The sequence below is a fragment of the Artibeus jamaicensis genome, unplaced genomic scaffold (genome assembly GCF_021234435.1).
Source record: "Artibeus jamaicensis isolate MK-2021 breed Jamaican fruit bat unplaced genomic scaffold, CSHL_Jam_final contig_923, whole genome shotgun sequence".
Taxonomy (NCBI): Eukaryota; Metazoa; Chordata; class Mammalia; order Chiroptera; family Phyllostomidae; genus Artibeus; species Artibeus jamaicensis.
Genome location: NW_026522014.1, coordinates 8780573 through 8806398, shown reverse-complemented (window position 1 = coordinate 8806398; position 25826 = coordinate 8780573). Strand labels below are relative to the sequence as shown.

General features: G+C 34.1%; 1 protein-coding gene across 8 annotated transcripts in view; it reads right to left on the bottom strand.

Annotated features, from left to right (window-relative positions):
• The window catches only part of PHF14 (PHD finger protein 14), a 184620-nt gene that overhangs the window by 133047 nt on the left and 25747 nt on the right, over window positions 1–25826 (bottom strand). For all 8 annotated transcript variants that reach the window (XR_008389646.1, XM_037167350.2, XM_037167348.2 and 5 more), the window contains exons 5-13: window positions 24862–25021; window positions 19556–19667; window positions 16515–16652; window positions 13509–13655; window positions 12579–12849; window positions 12173–12279; window positions 10493–10588; window positions 8557–8660; window positions 6260–6391 (exon numbers count right to left, since the gene is read on the bottom strand). Coding sequence is in view for 7 of the 8 variants with exons in the window: in XM_037167350.2 (XP_037023245.2) it covers window positions 6260–6391; window positions 8557–8660; window positions 10493–10588; window positions 12173–12279; window positions 12579–12849; window positions 13509–13655; window positions 16515–16652; window positions 19556–19667; window positions 24862–25021 (1267 nt within the window). In the remaining variant the exon portion in view is untranslated. The remainder of the gene's footprint in view (window positions 1–6259; window positions 6392–8556; window positions 8661–10492; window positions 10589–12172; window positions 12280–12578; window positions 12850–13508; window positions 13656–16514; window positions 16653–19555; window positions 19668–24861; window positions 25022–25826) is intronic.

Sequence of the window (25826 nt, the reverse complement as noted above, 5' to 3'; positions counted from 1 at the left end):
AGCTAGTATTACATAACTTTGACTCATAAGCACACATGTTGAACATGGGTCTGAATAAACGTTTCTCCAAAGATATACAAATAGCTAATAAACATAAAAAGATGTTCATTACTATTAATCATTAGAGAAATGAAAATTAAAACTATAATGAGATACCACCTCACATCCATTAGAATCACTATTCTACAAAAAATACAAAATAAAACAAAAACCAGAGAACAACAAGTGCTGACAAAGATGTGGAAAAACTAGAATGCTTGTGCACTGTTGGTGGGTGTATAAAATGACAGACGCTTTGGAAAACAGTGTGATTGTTCCTCAAAAAATTAAGAATACTATTACCATTTAATCCACCAATTCCCATTCTGAGTCTATACCCAAAAGAACTGAAAGCTGCGTCTCAAGGACATCTTTGCACACCCACGTGCATGGAAGAATTACTCACAAGAGCTGTAATGTGGAAGCAACCCAAGTATCCATTGGCCAATGAATGGATAAGCAAAATGTGGTCTGTACTTACAATGGAATATTATTCAGTTTTTAAAAAGAAAGAAATTCTGCAATATGCTACAAATGGGTGAACCTTGGGGACCTTATACTGAGTAAAATCAGCCAGTTACAAAAAGAAAATACTTTATGATTCCACTTAGATGAGGCAAAGTAGTCAAAACCCGAGTCAGAGCGTAGAACAACAGCTGGCAGGGGCTGGGAGGAGGGAAGAGTGGGGAGTTACTGCTTCATGGGTACGGAGTCACAGTTTGGCAAGATAAAAAACACTGCAGAGACTGATGGTTGTACAACATTGTTAGTCTATTTAATAACACTGAAATGCATATCTGAAAAATGATTAAAATGGTAAATTTTGTTGTTTTTTTTGCCACAATAAAACATTTTGGAAAAACATATGAGCTACATTAAAGAATTAGAACTGAAAGACCAGTCTAAATCTATGCTGTCCAACAGAATGTTACATGTTAGAATTATCTGTATCTGCTCTGTCCATACAGTAGCCACTGGCCCCATGCAGCTATTAAGCACTTGTAATGTGGCTAATGTGACTCAGGAATTGATTTTTAAACTTAAATTATAATCAATTTAAATTCAAATACCACACGTGCCTAGTGGCTAACATCTGAACAGCAGAAGTCTGCACAAACACTGATGGACATCTTCATATTGAAATTATAAAAGCCTGTTTCAATAATTCATAACAAGTTGTTAAAAGTAAAATTTTTTCATATATTTTCTTCAAATTTAAAAGAATGATCAAGAGGTACTTCTATAAAAGTCTAACTGATAAGCATCCCCTTCATAAAAATGTAATAACATAAAAATTATTTGATATTTAGTTTACATGTTTATATCAGTACCTTTTAATGAAACTTACAATTCTTTTATCAAGTATTTTCAAAGATCTCTTATCATCTGAATTCATGCTCCAAAAAAATTCACATCTCTCACTCATTAATACAGTAAAACAATACCAAATTAATATTTATTTTTAATTAAAAACTAACAGCTTTGAATTTTGAACTCCAATAACAGAATTAAATACAATGTGCCATTTGCATTGCTGATATAAGCCCATTAATTGCTAAAATGCAAATTAATAGTTAAGGCGTTAATCTTAGTATCTTAAAATTCTCATTTCTTTAACCAAAGCTGTTGAACAAAAATTTTAACGGTAAAAACATTGGCCAATAAAAGAAAAACAAGGAAGTAATTTATCATGTGTGACTTCAAATTTTTTATATACCTATTACTAGAACAACCAAGCATTTTATTCCTTGGAGTCACAGATTACCATGAAAATAAAAATATAACTCAAGTATAATATACAAAATTGCTTGTTTTGTCCCAGGAGCCTTTAGATGAGAGTAAAGGCTCATTTGAAACAGTTTATGGAATCTCCTAATTGAAATGATGAGTATATTTTGAAATAATCTATTGACAGTCCTAAATTTTGAAAATCCCATTGGTAAATAATAAAATACAAAAACCATCAAATAGAAGTTCCTATAGAAAGATATCAAACTATATCACAGAGACCAGTTCCTTGCCTTTACAGCATACAACCTTAATAATAATTGATCATTTCTACTAACTGAAGTGAAATGTAGTCAGTTTCACAGACAGTTCTGATTCTTTTAACATACATGAATTTCTGGGGTATTTAGGATAAGTCATTGTGCTGTGTATTTTTTTAACTGAGTTATTCCCCTTATTGTCTCATTTTGTAACTATAACTCTTGTCAGGACATTCTCTAACTTCTCACATTTATTCTCACCTCCAACAAAAGTAATACATCCAGGTGACAAAGAAACTTGCTTTTGGAGAACTGTTATGTCCTGATCACCACAAAACACTGAATAGCTCAGAAATCAAAGGAAGATATAACCACAAATGCAGAAACGGCTTGTCCAATTCAACTGAGTTACATAATACCTGGAGGAAAGTCACAGTTATCTTTCATACTGTCAAAACACACGCCTGGCTTCTCTTTATAACCCACTAAGCTATTATCACCATGAATTTAGCTAAACTCTCCTTAATCCTATACATTTTAACTTAATACACTCTACTAGGGAAGAAAATCCTATAATTTGTAATTCCCATGCAAAATACTAAAGATAACCTCAAGTAATCAAAACATTCAATTAATTAAAAATGGATTTTTTTGAAGTATAAATAATGAAAATTCATTGTCTGGAGTTTATGTAAAAGAACCTCAATACTGAAATGCCAAGAGACTTTTCTCAATGAGCTATATACCTTGTTCATCTCCAATACCATACTATAACACATGTTCAGAATAATTATTCTCCATGTGTAATAATGCTAAGTATGCTGATTTATTTATAGAAAATATTATATGCATATGCTAAAGAAAAATAATTTTATTAATCCTTAAATGTAATAAACCTAGTAATACTCTATTTTCCAAATTTTATACAAAGTTCATGATTTACTTTTTTTCTTCTTTATAGATAACCTCTTTTAATCTTCAAATATTCCACAATATCGTGTCTTTTTTCCTCTTATTCAGTACTTTCCCTTCTTTTTAGAGAAAAATCTTCATAGGTGCCTATATAAAACTTCATCAGAAAAATCAAAATCAAAATGAGATACCACCTCACCCCTGCAGAATGGCTGTCATCAAAACAACAAGATAACAAGTGCTGGCAAGACTGAGGAGAAACCCTAGTGCACCGCTGGTGGGAATGCAAAGCACTGCAGCAACTATGGAAAGCAGTGTGGAGAGTCCTCAAAAAGTTAAAAATAGAACTACCATATGAGCCAGAAATTCTACTTCTGGATAGACATATATACCCAAAAGGATGAAATCATTATTCCTGAGAAGATAGCTGCACTTCCATGTTCACTGCATCATTATTTATAATATTCAACACATGGAAACAACCTGTGTCCATCAATGAATGAATGAATGAAGGAAATGTGACATATATACACACACATATACAATGAAATATTATTCAGTCTAAAAAAGAAGGAAATCTTGTCATGTGCAACAACATGGATAGACCTTGAATTCATTGTGCTAAATACATAAATCAAAGGCAAATGCTATATGATTTCACTTATATGTGGAATATGAAAAACAAACAAGCTACAGATACAGAGAACAGATTGGTGAATGCCAGAGATACATAAAGAAAAAATAATTCTCTAAAACTTACAGGGGTTGGCAAAAGTAGGTTTACAGTTGCAGGTATGCAAAATGGTTTATTCTTTCATTATTCATTAATTATTATATTATTTATTTGTACTAAAACTGTTAATATCATTAAACTGCTAAGCAAAGCTAAGTTGATTTTAGAGGCCAAAGGAAATATGATTACTAGGAACTAAAGGATATTAAAGTTTTCAGGGGGGGTTTGCTACAATTTTAGTTTCTACTTTCACTTTAAAACATTACAACCAATGCAGAGGACTCTAAGTCATTATGTCTCTTAAAGAGAGCTTTCACAAAACATCCCAGGTTATGTTCTTTGTTCTGAAGTTCTTCCAGAATCATTCACCCACTAGAAACCAGAGCTCCGCAGACAAGTTCATAACCTCATTTAAGGAGAGAATTGCATATCTCCATGTCCAAGATCATGACTAAGCGTCCTGGCTCTGGAGACCAGCAAACTGGCTTTCAATTTAGAAACCTACATAGGATGCTTATTAGCGCTGCTGGCATTCCAGTAAGATAGACTATTATCTTCTTAAATTTTGGTTTCAAAGGCACATTAAAAAGAAATACATTCCACAACATTTGAGAAGAGCAGACTAGTATAAGTGTCTAATGACAAATTGATAAAAGGACATTATGAAAAAGAAATCCCATAAAATGGTAAAAAAAAAAAATGGAAGCTAATAAGATGAACAGAGGCACCTTGTGAGATAAAACAATGAAGTCAAAAACACGTTTAGTATCTTTGAGAAACATGCAACTTTTTGTATAGATTACCATTTAAGAATCCGGGGTTCATTCTTTTCTAAAACTAGGAAGGTAATTTGTATAAAAAGAATTTGCTATCAGAGAGATGCAAATTAAAACCACAATGAGATACCACTTTACACCAGTCAGGATGGCTATCATAAACAAAGCAACAAACAACAAATGTTGGAGAGGTTGTGGGGAAAAGGGGTCCTTAGTTCACTGTTGGTGGGATTGCAGACTGGTACAACCATTATGGAAAACAGTATGGAATTTTCTCAGAAAAATAAAAATCGACCTGCCTTTTGACCCAGCAATTCCACTGCTGGGATTATATCCTAAGAATCCTAAAACATCAATGTCAAAGAACCTATGCACCACAATGTTCATAGCAGCACAATTTACAATAGCCAAGAGTTGGAAGCAACCTAGGTGCCCATCAGTAAATGAATGGATCAAAAAATTGTGGTACGTATACACAATGGAATTCTATGCTGCAGAGAGAAAGAAGGAGCTACTACCTTTTGCAACAACATGGATGGAACTGGAAAGCATTATGCTGAGTGAAATAGGCCAGGTGCTGAAAGACAAATACCATATGATCTCACCTTTAACAGGAAGCTAAACAACAAAACAAACAAGCAAGCAGGAAAAAAAAACAAAGACACTGAAATAGAGAACAAAGGGATAGTGACCAGAGGGGAGAAGGAAGGGAAGTTAAGGGGGAAAACGGGGAGGGATTTGGAGGAACAAATATGAAGGACACAGGGATGAGAACTAAGGGGGGTGGAAATGGGAGGGAGGTGGGGAGCAAGGGGCGGGGGAGGATGGGATGGGAAAAATAGACAAAAAACTGTACTTGAAAAATAACTAAATAAAATTAATTTAAAAAAAAAAAGAATACCATGTCCATTACAAAGTTTTCCATGTCCTATATTTTTCCTATATAGAATCAGCCTATTAAAATTTGAATGAAAATCTGTCTCTCCCTTGGACTAAAATTAAGGAAAGTATAAAATTCATCATAGGTATCAAAAGTTTTATCAAACATCTGTAGTGATTCAATATGTACAAGTTCAGGGAAAAAATAAGAAGCATATTAAATGTTTCTAGATTTGCAAAACAAATGGTTGAACTTATATATAACTAGCACAAATGACAAATAGTAGGAATAAAGTCTTCAGTAACACTAATTTAGAAAATATTAAATTACCAATAATATGAATAGAGGCAAATTCTTTTTTTCTAACTTCACTATCGCAAATGTCCCCCTTTCCCTCCCCTGTGCCAACCTCCACCCAACCCACCTTCCCTCTGGCTGTTAACACTTCAAAACAAAGCATTTGAGAAACTTTTTTTTTAGAAATTCTTATAATAAAGCAAAAACACTAGACAATTCATGCTTTAAAAACCCATTAAGATACCAAAATAGCCTCAATTAACTTAAGATGCATTTAAAAAAAAAACTATTACAGCTTTATTCATATAATACTATAATAAACACTTATGTCTGAAGCATTTTTTGCTACAAAAATAGAAAACAGAAACAATGTAAGGTGATGAACATGTTAATTACTTGATTGTGGTGATTATTTTACAATGTAAACATATATCAAATTGTTAAGTTGTATATCTTAAATATATATCATTTTAATGGCCAACTATGTCCCAATAAAGTTGGATAAAATATTTATAAATGATCAATTATAAAATGGGCCAAAAACTTCATTATGAAATAATATAGTACTTCACCTTATACTGCTGAAATGAAGCCAACCCAACTCCAACATCTAAATTTTCTCCATTTTACTTACCAATAACTGTTTTTGGTCTTTCTTGGCATCCTCGTGAGAGGAGGGTCCAGACATCCAAGGTGGTAATGGAGTTTGCAGGTGTCACAAAGTAAAAGGAGATGTTGATCATGGTTCTTCTTACAAATTCCACAACTTTGAATAAAGGCAGCAAATAAAGTATTAAAATAATACTCTAATTATCACACTGAAATTAATATATGGCACTTTATAAATTTCAAAATCTTTTAATTAATTTGATATTTCCTTTGTTTGAAATCAAAAGGTTTTTCATAACACATCTTTTTATAATATCAATAAATCAAAATATTTTTGAGAATACAGAAAATAGCTTGGATCTAGTATAAATTTAAACAGTGCTAGAAACAAACCTTTCAGAGTAGTGCATATATATTTATTTTCAACATCATCTTTATCTTAATTTTAATTATCATTGAAAATCCACTGAACATTAGCTCAATTTTCCTCCAAAGTATAATTAAACAAAAATTTTCCTATTTTCTACTTCTCCAAAACTATAAAAGAAATGACTTTACAAAGAAAATTGAGTTTCTTTTCTATCATTAAGTATAAATCTTTCAAAGAGCCCTCAACACATAAATAAGCCACATACATGTATGTATATGTATATATTTCTGAAAAGGAATGTGCACACACACACATATATATACATATATATATATATGTATATATATATAAAATGTCACTTTTCAAAATCAGACTTGGGGTCTTAAAAATATACTATAGCTATTTACTTCAGAGAATGGGGTGTTTTACTATTCATGTTAGTGTTATTTTGGATTTGGGGTTTTTTTAAGGAATCTAACTCTTCTTGTGCAAAAAGGCAAATTTACTACCTCTGTGAGCACACACACCATGACCTGAAAATCTAGAGTATATTTATTTATACTGGGAATGTAAAGACTGAGGGAAACGCCGTTGAGAACCTAAGAGCCATCCATGTAGAGAAACAGCAATGATGTTTGAATTTTTAAATAATCCTTGGGGAAAAAAGAACATACACAAATAAAACAACAACAATAAAATCAGTATTTGGTCTCCACGTTGCTCAGAGTTAAAAAAAAACACCTAAAATATATCCAAAGTAAAAATGAACTCTAGTGATAAAAAAAGTACAGTAATATGCCTAATGGTTCCAAATGAACCAATTTTGTTTGGAAAAAGCGGGATTCAGAATGTGCTAGTCTTCACACAGTACACTAGTGGGCTTTTCCCACATTTTAAGAAAGTTATTTGCTATTACCTATGGAGGGAGACCTCAACCAAGAATGAGAAATAAATATAAAGACTGATGTTGTTGCTATTGCTGCTTTTCTGAAAAAGGAAGAGGCTGAATGGACATTTATGTGTTACATAAGCATACATGCATGTTTACATGAAGATACACATATGTATGTATATGTATATACACACAAACATAAATCTACTAGCATCTTCTAAACTTTTCTCATTTAATCAGTATAATCGGTTACATTAAAGAAAAAGATTTGGGGTGGTGAACACACAAGACAGTGCACAGATGATGTGTTGTGGAATTATGCACCTGAAACCTGTACATTTTGTTACTCCAGTGTCACTCCAATATATTCAATAAAAAGGAAAATTTTAATTAATTTTAAAAGATCATAACCTGTTAAGGTATGGAAAGAAGTCTTAACTCTGTAAAATTAATATAATAGTGAGCACTGTAAAATATTAAACCAAAAATTAAAGAACAAAAATACTCTGAAAACAAAATTACTACACCTTAGTATAGAGAAAAAAAAAGTAGGCATTTAAATCTAAAACTTATCTTCATTCTCCACCACTACACAAAGGTAATAATGCAGAGTATATATATATATATATATAATACCCATCACTATCTAAAAACATATGGAAAACTCTAAAACTCATTCATGAAGTAAAATTAAAATGCTCATTTATCTAATATATTGTTCAATTATTTACAAAAATAATCATCTACAATATTTAAAGTCAATAATCATCTACAATATTCTCAAAATTGGACCTTTCGTTTCCATGAAGCTTGCATATATTTCCCCAATTACTTAAAAGGATACAAAAAGTCATTTCAGTTATTAAAAGAGGTGTAAAAAAACTCTTCTTCTATAAAACCGAAAAGCATCTTTGAGGAAGTTACTCATAAAATGAATATTAAATGCATGTAACTTAAATTCTGATATGGACAATTTATTCTCAAATACTTGAAACATCTTGTAACTAAAAGGTAAAATTAAAAATACACAATATGAATTGTTCATAATTTTATTACTTGCCTATAAAGTACTGTAGGAAGAGTAGATGTCTTTTGGGTGCCCCCTTCCTTTTTACTTGGTTTTCTTTCCTTGGGTGCTCGCAAAATTGCCGGTATGTTCAACTTCTATTGATTTGAACAAATGCAGTTTACTTTGTTTTAAAGAAGAAATACAAAGCCATATTTTCCTCTCTATGCCATTGCCGTAAACCGAAAGTGCCAGGGTTGTAAAGGGGGGGATTTTTTTTACCAGCTATTACACCAGCAAAAAGGATTAAAATGAGTTTTTGTTTCACAGTTACTTCTATTAGAAACCTATAATTACATACTTCCATCCATTTTCAGTGGAACACTGTAACATTATGAAAATTAAACCTCTGCTTCAGCTTTAAAAGGTAAAAGACAAAGACAAGCTTTTAAGAACATTAGAAAAAAACACACAGTGTACTTGACAAAAAGAATATTGAAGCCGTTTATTTTCCTCAACATCCCAGCTACACTGGTGCTCCATAGGTTAATTAGAAAAATTATCTTATTGGACCAAACTCTCCACAAAGTGAATGAGATTCTCTCTGGGTTTCTACTAATCTGTAGTATGCTGGCTTCTCGGACAGCGGCCATCTATCAAAGTCATTTCTCAGTGGCCCAGTGGGCTGGCATCTGTTCAGCCAACTGGAAAAAAGTGTCATGCAAGCGGTACAAATGAATTCTACCTCTGCTGTGTATTTTATATTTGCACAAGGAAATCTGTGAGCCTGTTAAGTCATTTAATAAATGAAAATGCCCTTTTATAGCAGATTCGTATGAGACATACTTGCAAATCAAGCCAAAAGATAATGCTAGCTTGGCAAATAAACTAATAATAAGCTTGCACTCAACATTAACTTCTCTAAATATCAAATATAAAACACCATAATCTTCCAAAAATCCATCAACCACCTATCAATAGGAACAAAGGCCAATTCTGCATAAGCAAGGATTCATTCTCATCTTTGAAATTATGTCATTCATTATGAGCCACATGCACCCTGTTCACAAAAGCATCTTCGAAGCTATAATTGCATAATACGTGTCCGTATTACTTCCTAAACTATGTCTACATGAATTATAGGATGAATTTACTCTTCATAAACCTGTAAAACAATTACAAAGAAAAATATGTCCTTTGAAAATCATCCTTCACAAATAAAACTACTTTCATAGTGAAAGGGACATAATGAGTCTCCATCATCCTTTAAAAATATAACAAATTACTTGAATGAATTCTTAATTTATGAATTACATACACTGTACTAAAAAATTCAAGAAATCCATTTGGTGATGATTTTCCTTTCAACACTAAGAACTTTAACAGGCTAAAAATGTTCAAGGATAAAGTAATTCTTTTCACAACTACAGTAATACCTACTTAAGGGGAAAAACTACATTTTATCATTAAAATTACAAAAGCCATTTCTGACACAGCTCAAAAGCAAATCAACATGAAAACAAATCTTTCAAGTTTGCCTTTTAAATTTTACATTTAAAAAAACCCCTAGGTGGGTTTTTAGTTATATAAACCTAACATATACATTTAGTTATATAAGAACAAGACAGAAAAAAATCTGACGATGAATTTAAAACTGCTAAATTGGGGGGGCAGGGGGATGTGGCAGGAATCAACTCACACTTCAAATCCTAACTTCAGCACAATGACAGGTCAATTCGTTAGAGCAAATGAAAAAATTTTGCAAACAAGATAGCGGTTAAAACAACCAAATTAAGTCACAGGTTCTCGGTAGGCAGCTTCTAGTGCTGTAGGTGTGTCTTAGGCAGAAATCATTATCCCAGGGGACGATTTGGCCCTAATCACACAGAATTATTCAGTTAGCAAAGTGACTGTTGTATCAGAGATCTGACTTTTGAAAATAATACAGAGAACCGGAATAGAAGGAGGTAGCAATTGGAAAGAAACCAACCTGCCCTGTGATTCTGCCCAGCAAGGCCCATATTCCTTGCCCCTCACTCCGAAGTTTCCCATTCAGGTTCTGTAGTTCTTCTAAAGATTCACACAGCTACAATCCAAATAATTTTAAATTAGTAAACCTTTAAAATGCATAGTAAAATGTGTGAAAAATTAAACAAGTTATCCATATATATCCAAAAATATCTGTATTGATACAACTAAGTAACTGAGAGATGGGCTGTCCAAATTAGTTAAGAAGCCTCACCAAAATGTGAACATTTTAGGTTAGCATTTTTACTAATGACAACACCTACATTTGTATATTGCTATAGTTTACTATATTATTTTACACATATTTTTGCTGATTAATCCTTCTGACTGTCAAAATGCATTTCTACCATATCCCAATGAGAAAACTAAGGAACATAGGGTTTATACGACTTGGCCAAGATCATAGAACTCGAAAGAACCCTGAGGTCTTCTGAACTTAATCCCGGTACTCTTTTCACTACCATGTGACTAATTATGGGATGTTTCTCCCTATTAAGTTTTTATCACTTAAAGTGTTAATTATCTAACAATAAGTCAATACTAGTTTTATATGCTCATGTTACTTATTACCTAACATTTTAGCCACATCTTGCTTTTGTACAATCTTTATTTTTCAGCTCCTTCATCATTAGAATAAAGAGGTAGAATAAAATTTTAATTAGGAGGTTTTTTTTTTTTTTATTTATCTTTAGAGGGGAAGGGAAGGAGAGAGGAAGAGAAATATCAATGTAAGGTTGCCTCTCGTGTGTCCCCTGCTGGGAACTGGCCTGCAACCCAGGCATGTGCCCTGACTGGGAATCAAACTGCGATCCTTTGGTTCGCAGGCCGTAGTCTATCCACTGAGCTACGTCAGCCAGGGCATAATTAGGAGGTATTTTTGAAAAATCGAAAGTAACATTACAAAACAATTAAAATAAAAGCAGTAATTTTATGTGTTTTTATTAAATTTATTGGCATGACATTGGTTAATAAGAGCACACAGGTTCAAGTGCACATTTCTATGATACTGGGTCTGTGTATTGCACTGTGTGCCCACAACTCACACATACACAATGGCACATGACTCGGCCATAAGAAAAGACAGAATACTGCCATTTGCGATGACATGCATGGACGTTGAGAATTTCACTGTCTTGCTTAGTGAAGTAAGTCAATCAGAAAAAGCTAAGAACTGTATGATTTCACTCATATGTGGGAAAAAGGGTAATAAGTTTCTAAATTTTCCACAAACTTAGAGAAGTTCCACAGTCCACAGGGGTTAGGAATCAAGAACCGAGTCCGACTGCCCGGCCTCAAACACCAATTCTATGGCTTGACGACTGTTATAAGCCTCTAAGCAAATTACTTCACCTGTTTAGGACTCAGTTTCCTCCCCTGAAAATGGGAGCAATAAGCACAACCCACATTAAAAAGCTGAAGTGAGAATTTAGTGGGCACATCTACAGTTCTGGGAACTGTGCCTGGCACATAGTAGGTGCTCAGCAAGGTGTTAGAGATGATAATGAAGACAATGCAGGGTAGAAGCTGTAGGAAGGGCCTAAAAACTCCAGAAGAATTTAAAAATGAAACATAAATAGAAAGGCTGTAAAATCACAAAAGAAATCATCAGTAAGATATACTGTTTGTTTTATAGCTAACTTACCTTATTATATTCCACATGAAGCTTCTCTTGTTCATTCTCTAATTTGTCCTTTATGTTCTTCTGTTCAGCCATATTTTCCTGAATTTGAATCATGCGCATATTTCTCTCTATTTAAATTAAATATCCAATTTTACTTTAGTAGAAAATAAAAGCTAACACACAAAATGTACAAAGAAACAACCATAGAGCTGATCACATGGATAAACGTACATTATTTAAAAGTTTTAATTCTATTCACAAATACATGAACCTAGCATTTTACAATAACCCACAACTTATTAGGAAAATAAGTATGCCTTTGCTTCATATACGTAGCATGAGTAAATTAAAACTGACGGCATATCAAATATTTTAATTAGCAAATCGTTCTCATTGAAAATGTGCACAAATCAGTGTCTATACTGACCAAAATAATAATTCACAAAATCAGCAGTAAGAGCAGGTTGCTTATGCTTCCTCCTTCCATCCACACTAGAACTAGTATCTGAATTGTCCACTGGGAAGATATCTGTGCTGATCCCCATTAGCTCTGCCTTCCGCATCAGTTTACGGATGGCTGAAGCACTGCTAGTGAGCGGTCTGGGCAATTTCTCTCTGGGAACCCAGGCCTGGGGTCTGGTAGATCGAGCTAGTTCTGCTTTGGCACGATACTGCTGCAGCCGAGCATTGATCCTTGCCTATAAAGAAAAGTATACAAATCAAAAACATATTAAAGTAGAATATGCTCCTTGTGATTTTTATTTCCATACTTAGACAAAGTAAAGATAACCAGAATTCCCTCTGTTGAGGCAAGTTATATCTATCCACAGTAAGATATACTGGTCCTTATGGTATACTGTATAATTCTTGGGTTACAGTAAATTAGGTCTACCCTTAGTAACAACTGTCCTACTCTCTGAACAGAGTTGTCACAAACTAATGTGATTAAGCTAAAGTTTCTCTTCTTAATTATTGGAATGGTATCCATATATTTACTTAATTTAAAGAGAAATACATTTTAAATGCTGGGCAAACTGATCAAATCCTTTGCAATAAATAAGCATCAGAACAGCCTGAAAGTTGTGATCAACCTATTGCACTGCTAGAATAACTTCTTCTAAGCCACTTTTTCAGTGCATTAGGGAACATACTTTATAAATGGCTGCTCTGTTGACTTGATGGGGAGCAATGCATTTAGCCACAAACTGTACTCACCATTTAACTTAATGGCAATCTATTTCCTAAGTAACTAACCAAATGTCATAACTATATTTCACATGCCATTGGCAAACACACACGAGATCTGAAATACATATCCTCACAAGAATAAACATGAGTTTCGACATAAATTGCACACCTGTGCTTCTGGTGACAGCTGCTTCTCTCTTTCTTGTAAAGACATTTTACAATAGGACTGTAGAGCCAAGTAGTTTTTCCTCTTCCACTTTCTGTCCAACCTGTCTGCATGTTGCTTACAATAAGCAAAAAATGGATCTGCTATATCCTAGATCAGAACACAGAGGGGGAAAAGGAACATTTTCACTCCAAAGGGTCATAAAAAAATCTAACACAAGAGATAATTTTTTAAATACTCTCCCACCATGTTGGTTATTTCTAAAACAAATTACAAAAGTAATTTATATACATAATGAAAAAACTGCTTCTTTAGAACCTTAATCCTGTATTTCAATGTCAACAACTTTTTTTCTTTAAAGGGCCTTGTGAATTTAAAAATACTGAAACCAAATCTTATGTATTATATCTATCCTGGTATACCTTAAAAAATCTTGTTTAAAATAAATAGGGTTTTAATAATCTTAAGTAGAAATTATCATTCACTATTAAAGTTCTGCATATGTAGATTAATATTATAAAACAACAACATATGCAGAAAATAGCCAGAACTAGCCAGCTCACAATGAACGGACAGAGTCTAACCAGGACGACGATGGACTAAGAAGGCCAGTGCCTGTCAGTAAACACTTTAGGTATCCCCTTAAAGTTTTTATATAACCCTAAAACAATAAATGAAAACACAACTTTCTCATAGCCATCTTTCATGGTACTAGCCCAATGGGTACAATTTTTTATTCATAAAGAGTTGGGTACAAAAAAGATGGAAAGAAGACATTTATCAAAAATAGAACATTTTTTTAAATGCAGAGCCTAAAATAGTAATCTACAATGTAGATTGCTAACAAAATGACAGGTAATCTCAAGGATGAGAAATAAAGATAAGCGTCCATAAAGTTTTTAAGTTATGGTAAAGGAATCTCTTAGTAAGGTGGAGTTTTACAACCCAAAGAGAAATAATGACACGCACACACAGAGAAACGAATGAGAAAGACAGAAAGAGAAATAATAATTTTAAAAGAACCTAAAATGTCCTTAACATTAAAACAAGTATATGATGCAGTTCTGCAGTGTGATACCCACAGATCTCAATAGCATAGCACTGTGGATAAGATCACGGAATGTGGAAATATAAAACCCTCAGTACAAATCTTGGCTCCATAATTTACTGGTTTTACAGATCCCAACAAGTTGCTAAACATCTCTGGGCCTCTGATAACTCATTAGTAAAATAGGTTTAATAATGACTGTACTTGGCTATATAAAGTAAAATACAAAAATGTAGATAGGAGATTGCGTTCACACATATACACAGCTGCTTTCTCAGTGACACGCTCTAAATCTTGGTGACAGAAAATACTAAATGGAAACAAAGAGTATATGGAAGCCCAATCAAATGGCCAGATCTGAAGTATTACTCATTGTTTTAAAGTAGGACAGTCTGAAATTGAGTGATCAGGTAGAATTCATGCTTGCACAGGTAAGTTAGACAGTAGGGCCAAAGCCTGACCTAGGAAGACTAGTCAGTCATTTTTGGTCTCAAAGATATCTGGAGGGGGGGAGGGATTTTGAGGAACAAGTATGAAAGACACAGAGATGAGGACTGGGGGGGGGGAATGGGAGGGAGGGGGGAGACCGGGCGGGGAGGTGGGGTGGGATGGGAGAAATAGATTAAAAAAAAAAGTACTTGAAAAGTAACTAAATAAAATTTATATTAAAAAATAAATTAAAAAAATAAAATTAAAAAAAATAAATAAATGTAATGAAAAATAATAATTAAAAAAAAGCAAAAAAAAAAAAGATATCTGGAGGGGAATAAGTAGCCGAAGCAATGCTTTGTTGTTGTTGTTAATTTGCTTATTTGTTTTAATTAGTTAATTCTGGATTGTGGGACAATAAACCCTAATTCTAAGGTTAACATGACTAACGGATTAATCTTGTTTAGAGAATGGAACATGTATATTAAGCAAATATCAACTGTAAAAACCACCACCTTCTAATACGTATTCTTCTCTTTTCTTCCCTTTAGTATTAGAATCCTCTGAATTTTTACCAAATACATGGCTACCCTGCTGGCAACGTTCTGCTTCAGCTTCCCAGCAGCCAGACATGGTCATGTCATAACTTCTGGCCAATGACGTGTATGAAATTTCCAGACCACGTTCTTGAAAGAAAGCTTAACTCCAAATCTCCTTTTTCCTCCTTCCAACAGGGTGGACCCCAATCAAAATGGTGTTAAACTATCTTCGACCATGTCAGAAAAATACAATAATTTACATTTACACAAAATTTTTTAAGAAGAGTGGCACCATTTTACATTTTTGTAAATCAGTTTAATGTCTAGACAGTTGACATAAAGGAAGATAGCTTGATTCTCAAGACTGTTTCCACATTCAAAAAATGTTATATTGTTTTGTTTATCTGGATATCAACCCTGTTACTCAAGAGAGAATTAAGAATAAAAACAGTATTCACCACTTTCATATTGTCATGAAGATAGCTTTAACTTCACAGACCCCTTCAAATAATATTAGGGAGTTTCCAAAACACACTTTTAAAACAACTTATTGCTTAGTTTAAAGCTGATAAACCTAGAAGGAAAATATAGAATTAAAAATAACTGTAAAGAGATAGAAATGTAGCTTATAAAGACACAGTAATGATCTTATTTAGAGAGTGATACCAAGATTATTACCCAAATACAATTTCCAATTCTCATATAAAATACGCTGACATTTTAATGTTTAAGACACTTTGGATTATGTTACATTTCATCCATCAGATTTCATTACCAAATATCAACGTGTTTTTCAAATGTCTGACTTGCTTTAAGACTAAGAACACCCCGGATATATTGTTTACTCTTGAAGTTTTAGACCAGCAATCTAGGCAAAGACTTTAAGAATCAACTTGTCAGTTTAACTGATGAGGCACACCTGTTGTAGGATGTAACTGTGTCATGAGAAGTCTCATGAACGTGTTCGCCAACTATGGGTTTAAATAAACCTACCTCCTCTGCTGCTGCCTCTGAAAGCAGACCTTCCTTCTGGGCGCAGGTCACGTGGAAATAAGCTCTGCACATTCCTGCATCACAGCTAATGCAAACTCCAGTTCTAGCAAAACGAGGGTCTTCACAGAAGCTACATTCCTGTAATGGAGTAACAGGGAAGTGCTCAGCGTACAAATATTTCCAGGACGAAGACAGCATTCTCAAAGGAAGCTTCCACAAAATGCACATAGTAACCAACAGCAGATTATTAATGCAAACCATAATACTGGGCAAGCCAAGAGTATACATGGAAGAAGTAATTCTCTATGTAGTTCAAATAAACCAAAGTTCCATGGACATAATAATAATGATAATATTATTTGAGGGTTTATCATATGTTAGGCACTATTCTAAGCACTTTATGTATATTAATGTCATTTGATAATATTCTACACTGAGGTACTATGTACCAATGTGAATGAGGTACTATGAGTATTCCCACTTTATACATGTGAAGAGAGGTTAATAAATCTGCTCAAAATAACACAAGAAATAACTGGGAACCAGTCTTCTGAGCAGGGTAATCTTACATTACAGTCCGTGCTTTTAACCATTAAGCTATGCTGACTGGAACAATATAATACTGCTTGGAAAAATGAATGACGATAAACAAAAACTCAAAGGAAATTCACCAAAAGATCTAGGCATCACAACGAAAGAAACCACGCATTTTTAAAATATCTTCAAGAAAATTAAAGCAATCTTTAGTAAATAATTTGGTGAAATCAGTAGTAATAATTATTTATATTATTTTTGTATATAAATGGAAACACTGAAAGTATAAACTGCTGAAATTATCCCAAATTCCCTCCAAATCTATTTTTTATCCTTTTAACTCTCTTAATTACACAGAGAGGAAAAAAATACAGTCTCCAAATATATACTGCTTTGGTATAGGGATCTTCATAAAAGAAAAACTTGCTAAATTGTGGAAGACTGCCAATAGACAATAAAGAAAGTTCTATTTAGTAAATGTTTTTTAAGTAAATTAAGTATGAGGGAAACACATAAAGGGGGGAAGTCTCCGTTGGCACTAGAAATACTGTTCACACACTGTAACAGTGTCTCCCAAGTGGGTAAACGTCACCAGACGGACACATCAGCAGTGAGTGGAAGGAGCAAGAGCAGGACTTCGGGTGCTGATGTTCAAACACTCCCAACTCCTGATACTTAAGGGTCCACTAAGGGTCTTTTCACAATAATAGTAGAATGCATGTGCTATGAAACACCAGCAAATAGTAATATAAATATGATACCAAATATGTTAGGCACTATAGAGACAGAATAGAGAGGAGAGAGGGCAGGAGAGAAAAAGAGAAATTAAATTATTTAAAGGATGTCAATACTATGAACAGAACCAAACTGTTGCAAATAGTTCCCTGTGTGATTTAATATAATGTGATACAAGTGAGTGAGGGATTTCGGAGTGAATACAAAGAAAAATTTCCTGACAAGAAGTCCTGACTTATAGGAGTATATAAAAACCTACCAGAAAAATATTCCGTAGTTGCCTGAATCGTTTCAGATGCTGGGGAGCTAAGCAACTGAGAACACATGGGAGAAGCGATCAGGGTCAGGAAATGGGTGGACAACACAGCCCAAAAATCTGTCCCTGTTTTCATTCACGGCACTGTGTTTGATTTTGCAGATGAGGCAGAGAATACCTACTTCTCTGCTCCATTCCCTAGTAATACTTCAAAATAAAATCAAGTGATAATGAAAAAAATCGGCTAACAACTGGACATTTAATGACTCTTCAGTCCAGAGGTTACTAGTAGCTGGCTTCAGTTATACCAAGTAATATTTACTGTTTTTTTCTAGATTTATATTTATGATAATAATGTATGCCTATTAAAAAATTACTTAAGCTAGTCCCTTCTGGCTCTGTGCTTGTAAATTTTGGAGCTACTATCAAAAAGCAGTAACTTCTACTGCCAATAATGGTGAACTAGGTAATCTGTATTAATGTGGCTCAACTAGAAAATGTGGACAAACTTTTTAAAAACTATAGCTTAAAGGCATTTGAGAGGTAACAAGATAGTGTAGAATTACCTGAGGACCAGGCAAGTAAATTCAGTGCTTGGACCTGCTTTTCTCCCTGGGGCTTTTAGCTAATTCTGGAAGGGGGAAACTGCAGATAGTTAAACAAAAATTATCCAGACTAAAGCACAGACTTATTTCAGTGCAGGAGGGCCAGGCAGGTAGGGCAGGGCAGGGCAGGTGGTTAGAGCCCAAGGAAGATACTCTGAATATAATTACAGAAACTGTCAAATTTCTAAATTTTCAATGTCAAAATTTTCCAACAATCTATTAATTCTCCACTTCACCTTTAATATGTTTCTGATACTATTCAAAAGTCTTCCTTCCCAATTTCCCAAGAAGCAGTAATGAAAAGAGAACATATTCGTACCCAATTCATTCTAGTATTCCAGGATGTTTGTAGTCATTGTACACCTGAGTTTAAATGAATAAGTGGGTATTTTTACTGTCTAGAATCCTAAAGGTCAGTCAATAAAAATTACTTTATAACAATCAAGGCTGAGAATCATTTACTTAACAGGTTATGCAGTCATAGTGCTAAAACCAGTCCTCCAACCCTGAGTAAAGTAAGTGCTTCCAGTACCCTGTCACAATTTCGGCAAATTCCACTTCAAAAGTAAAGTCAGAAATTAGGTTTTCACTTGATCCAACTAATTAAAAATAAGGATTTGTTTTGAGAACTCAGTATATACCAGGCAGTGTGATGAATGCCAGGGAAATAGCAATGGTCTCAATTACCATTTTACCCCCATAGGTTATTGTAAATTAAAAACACATGGGAGAATTGATACATTTTTTGGCTTTCTAAGAAAATTACTATACATGATAAATGACTTAATGCTCACTACTATACAAATAGCATGATTACTAACAATCATCTCTGTAGTCAACAATATTAGTAAAAAGTCACGCAAATTAATAAGTAAAAACTTTTCTAGGCGACTGAAAACACTTTGTCTCACCTTGGCACCATACTTGGAATAGTTCATTTCAGTTAGTGTTACAGGTCGTAATTTGTCAATATCTCCAAATGCTACGCCAGGAACATACAGGGCACAAACAATGTGAACCCATCTATTAGGAGAGAACATAAACGTTTGCCATCAAACCCTTTTATAACATGTCCACATGGAAAATAGACATAAAATGTATACCATCTCAAATAACTACTGAAAGAGTTCTACAGTCAGATTTCAAAATTTCAGATATACAACTGAAGATGGAACATGTATAGAGTATCTTTTATTTACAGAAAAAGAGACAACAAGCACTACTTTTCCAGCCACTTAGCCAAAGTTAAGAGTTAACAGATATAATTTCCTCTTACTTAAAATTCACTGCACTTTGTACCTATCTATTATTCTTAAATATTTGCACAAAGCCATTACTCAGATGAAACAAAACATCATTTTCATATGCAAGAAAAATATTCATGTTCATTACTTTAAGTACTTTGAGAATTAAAGATCCTAATTTAACACTGCAAAGTTACTCTGAGTAATTAAGTAAAATAGTTCTTGTTACATTTTTCCCTAAAGCTGTTGGATAATACTTAAGGACATATTTTAAAACATTTGATGTGCATCTTGACTTTCTTCCCAGGTTAAAACTGATTGCTAGAAAACTGTGCGGGACAGTTCTAATAATATAAGGAAGTCATATTTCATTCACACATCTCATCTCTTCCCCATACAACCTACGTCCTACAACTTATATTCCCCACATACATATTTGTTACGGTCTGAATGATGGTGCAACACTAAACAAAGAATGCTCAAAGTCTCAGCACACTCAAAGAGATAAATGGAAGTTGATTCTAATTCTTTTTTTTTAAGTGCTCGGAACCTTCTTTAATATATTAGGCTCCATTTCTGCTTGCCATCAAGCAAACAAAATATGGAGCACTGGAATTTGAAATTATATCCCTTCTGTAAGAAAGGGTAAAAATGAGATGGCAAATCTCTCTTACCTTGTGACTATATTAATTTCTGCTTTATCACGGCTTAACAGGCTATGATTGCTACATGGCTCTGTCTTGTGATACACTAAGAGTTTTAAAGAAATAAGACTAAGAATAATTTTATAAAGGTTCTAGGTAAAATAGTTACAAATCTTTTAAAATTTTCTTTTTTATTGGAAGAAAATCCAAGGTTTTGAGATTTTTCCTTGATAGAATGTTTTAATCCAGCCTCCCAAATGCGTCCTGTGGAGTTCAATATAAAGATACACATCTTCGACAAGCAGCTTTCTCAATTTAATTTGCTCAGTTTTTTCATGCTCCACTGGTGTATTAAGTGCCGCTGCACTCTGCAGGAGTTTATCTTTGATAAACCCAACAGCTGGCTGCTTGCTTCATACTGACCTTCTTAATATGTTTTAGTACAAGTCACACAAAGTACTACAGATTTAAACTGCCATTTCAGTATGACTGGCACACGAGTGTATCATTTTCCCCAACCACTCATGAGAAGATGTCTTTATTAAAATGCATTCAAAAAGCTGAGACAATGTTGGTCCTTATTAATACCTGTTGTAAATAGTGTTTAGTTCATTTGTTTAACTGCACATACTTTAGAACTTTGTAATTAAGACAAATTGAGAATTCAAAAAGGAATAATCTTCCTTATTACTTTACCATCCACTTTGCTTGGAGCTATGATGACAGATGTTGATTGGGGAAAGGAGGAGAAAATAAGCATCACATAAAATCATCAAAAAACAAACAGTCAGAATTGTTATTCTAGTATAGACACTATTAATAGATTCTTTTAAATTCACATATTTTACTAAAGCAAACTAAGGTGAAAGACACTTCTCAAAAGACTCATTTCAGAACAGGGACAATATTAATCAATCAAATTTGATTCTGAAATGCCGTGAATTTGTAGTGCCTTAACAACCTATAAAACAAATTCACTTCCAGTACGTTATTTTCAGTTTTTCATTTATTCATTCAATAATCACTCACTAAGTTTCTACTAGGAACAGAGCGCCGCACAGGCAGCTTGAGGTCTAACAATGAATGTGAGTGCTCCCAGCACTGACTAACACGCTATTTCTAGATATTAGAGTTTGTCTGATATTGCCAATGATCAGGTTTATTAAATCACTTAGGACAGGGTAAAATACTCTAAGATGTGAAATCAAAACTTAATAACAAGAATATACTGATGGTTTTTTCACATTCGAGAACATCATTTTATAAGTAGAACTGGTGGCTACCATCAGAAACAGGGAAATAAGTCTTAGCCCATGCAATAGAATTCAATTTCAAAACCTTTTTTTCCTTTCCATTCAATGATCTTTCTCTTCCCCTGTTTTCCATGTGAGGCTAGAATACTAAATTTTTGTCAAATCTTCTTGTTTTCTGTTTTTGTTTTGGGGTTTGGGGGGTTTTTTTTGCCTTGAATCAAGCTAGTGTTATATTCCTCAAACTTTATCAAGACCTGTAATTTCCACTGGCCTATCGGTGAGTGTGTAAGTAAACATAAATTGTTCAAATAGTATAAAAGAACTTTTGCCAGACTGCACAATCAAGAGAGATGTGTGTCTGTGTATATAATATATATTGTATAATACACACATACACACAAGGTCCACAGGAGTCAATACAATCTCTCTCAGTAAATCTAAGTGGTTAAAGAGGCCTCCCTTTTCTGCATTCTGAAGCAGCTTTACAAGTTGCTTTGTCAATTGTGATAGCACAAAGAGACATCTACTTTCAAATTTTGATGAAACTTTTAAATTGTTAACAACAAAAAAAACCCCTCCTCCTGGAAAGGAAGCTCTGTGAAACTCTGTTTTCCAAAGTTGACTTATTTATTCACCACAATTTACCACCATAAACTTCAACTCTCAGAACTAAAGAGTTACCAGAAAGAATTTATGCAGCTGGTACTCTATGTTTACCTTAAATAAGTAGAATAATATTTTTAATAAAAAAGCACTAGCCCTGGCTGGTGTGGCTCAGTGAATTGAGCACCAGCCTCCGAACCCAATCTGGTTCGATTCCCATTCAGGGCACTTGCCTGGGTTGCAGGCCCGGTCCCCAGTTGGGGGATTGTGAGAGCAACCGGAAGATATCTCTCTCGCACATCTATGTTTCCCTCCCTCTCTTTCTCCCTCCCCTCTCCTCTCTCTAAAAATAAATAAATAAAATATTTAAAAAGAAAGCACTAGTAGTAGCAGTGTTAGCAAGAGCAGTAGCAGCTGAACTGAGAAGACATTCAATGAGCACCATTATGTGCCAGAAACTGTGTAATTATTTTATAAGAATCATCTCATTTAATCCTCTCAAAAGGGCTAAGGAAACTGAGGCATAAAGAGGTTAAATCACTTGACTAAAATCAGAGTTACTAACAAATCCAAATACAGGTAGTCAGTCCATCTTGAAAGCAAACAGTTGAAATGCTACAATAAACTCCCTAATTCCAGGCCAAAGTCAGTCCAACATATAATAATGCCTCTTTCTATGATGTAGAACACAGATTCATATCACCCGTCAAACTGTTTGTTATATTTTTGGGGGGATCGGAAATGAGGAAGAAGAGGTAAGAAGTTTAGCCAGTTTTTTCTTGAAATCCATACACAGCGCTCTGTAAGAGTTCATGGCAGAGCATAGCCCCACAATATTAGACAGCAACATTTCTCAAGGGCCTATGTACCAATTAAGGCAAAAACGAGAAAAGTAAGAAAAATATTTTTTACCTTACTAAAGTAACACGTATTAAATTTTAAATCCTATCCTTTACTTTGGAACAGAATGCATCCTATCCTCTCCAGTGTTAACATATGAGAAGTGATGGTGATAATTTGCATAGGTTGTTCTGTTCTTGTTATAATCTGAAACATGTTTGATAAAAATACTGAAATATCTTTATGTTGCAAAATGAAATAATAAGCACCCCCCTTATAAGGAGGGGTGAGAGTGGAGACGGTGTGGGTGGTAATCCACAAGGTACAAAATGTTGGGAACTACTCCTACATTTCCATCATCCGTCCCAGATGGCAGTCTCCTACTATTCTGGTAACAACTGCTTGGATGTGATAATAAAAATAAGTGTGAATACAACAGTGGAAGAACATAGGTGTTTGCACCAGTTAACAATTTACTGCCTCTCAACTCCAAATCCACCCTTGTATATTTGCTCTGCAATAATGGATAGAAGCCCTACAGCAAGCATATCTGCTTAACAGTGAGCATGATGTTAAGCTTCCTCAGAGTGGTGGAGGACATTGCGGGAGGACAGGGTTTCTCAGCAAGGACAGAGGCCAAAGGGAGGACATCTGCCAGAGCCCCACCCCAGCCACATGCATTATCCGCCAACGAGACCTTGCAGGCCCAGCCTGGAGATCACTTTTCTGAGGCCTTCACAACACAGACACCACAGGTAGGGCTCTGACTCCCTCTGCAACCTGTGCAGAGCCATCTGTACTTGCCAAGGACCACAAGTCAGGTCTGGCCAAGGCACACCAGCAAACCTCCCTGTCATCTGGTAGGCTACAACTACACCTTCTCCAACAAGGTCTGAGCCCCAGCCTGGGAGCAGGGGTTATCCTTCCAATCTTTTGCAGTTCTTTTGTATCTCACAGTTACTTTTTATCATAGCTTAATAATTGTTTAAATTAAACTCCCCCTTTTCATTCACTATATGAGTTCTGTCCCCTAATATATTTTTGGAGTCAAAAAGGTACGGGTTCAGCTCTGGCCAGGAAGCTCTCAGTTGGTTAGTGTCATCTCAATACACCAAGGTTAAGGGTTTGATCCCTAGTCAGGGTACATTCAAGAATCAACCAATGAATGCATAAATAAGTGGAACAACAAATCGATGTGTGTGTGTGTGTCTCCCTCTCCAACGCCTTCCTCTCTTTCTCTAAATTCGATCAAATCAAATCAATCAATAAAGGTAATCAATAAAGGTTCAAACTTGCTTATTCACTAGCTTGTGGTTTTGAGAAACTTGAAATTAGTTAAACAATCTGAGCCTTAGGTACTACACCTATAAAATTAGGAACTTTATAACTTGTGTCACTATAGGGCTAATATTAGGATTAATTAGGATACTGGGTATACAGAAAAATATGGGCACTTAATAAATGGTCTTTCCTCCTTGCCACTCTGATCTTTAGCATTTACTCTCTGCCAAGAAGATACAAAAAGCATCAAAGGAAAGGGTGTAACTCAGAAAATCAGAGTAAAAGACAGAATAGTCAAAAGCAGACACATTATAAAGCAGGCATATTAACCCAACAGAATTATGACATCGACCTTCCAGCATCTGTCTCCTTGAAAATCCCATCCTGATTAGGACACAGTTCACAGCTGGGGGAAACACCACATTTACATGCATCACAAAACCAGGGTTCGGTGGAGTTTTCAGAAGCTGAACTCATAATAGAGTCACTCTCTCCATCAACTCCATAGCAACCTAAAAAACAAACAAAAAAAGTATGATTAAATAATCTATTTTTTAAATTTAAATTTACAAAACCACAAAAGAAAAAAGGAAACAGAAGAGAAAAATTCTTTAAAAGTTGTTTATAATAATAAGAATGTCAAAACACAAAGATAAAATCTTTTTTATACAAAATACTTCTTACCTACCATAAAATAGGCAATAAAATAAATGACTTTTTAAAATAGTTTTTTTAGACCTACCCAAAAGTCATTAGAGGGGAAAAATTTACAATGCTTTAAAACCTTTTAATTTAAAAAATACTTAAGTGTGATTTTTCACTAAAAAAATCAGACTGAGTCTAGGAATTATTGATTTGTAAGAATTTTTTTAGCTCTCTTTGCAGAACAAACATACAAACAATAAAGTGTCTTACCTAATTCTGGAGGTGGCAGATTAGAATGCAAACTCATACAACCGTAATTGCAAAGTAAACATCAATTAAAGGAAAAGAAGGGCGAGAGAACATTTGAACAGTTCACACTGGAGTCAGGCATGCTAAGTTCCATTCAAAAATGAGCCAACTAGCTAAGAGGTGTTTCTTTTTAAACATTTATAATTCAATCTTCTGTGAAAATGTACCCATGACTGAAATGAATGAAAACATTCCTCTTCTTATTCACTAATAACCTGTATTCTGATAGGAGTTAGTTAATGTGATAAAAATGTTTAAAGATGACTCATGAACATACCAAATAAACATTACTTAGCATTATTCTTTATCTTTTAGAGTAGGGCATGTTATTCTTCAACTGCCTTCAAATTATCCAAAGCAAAA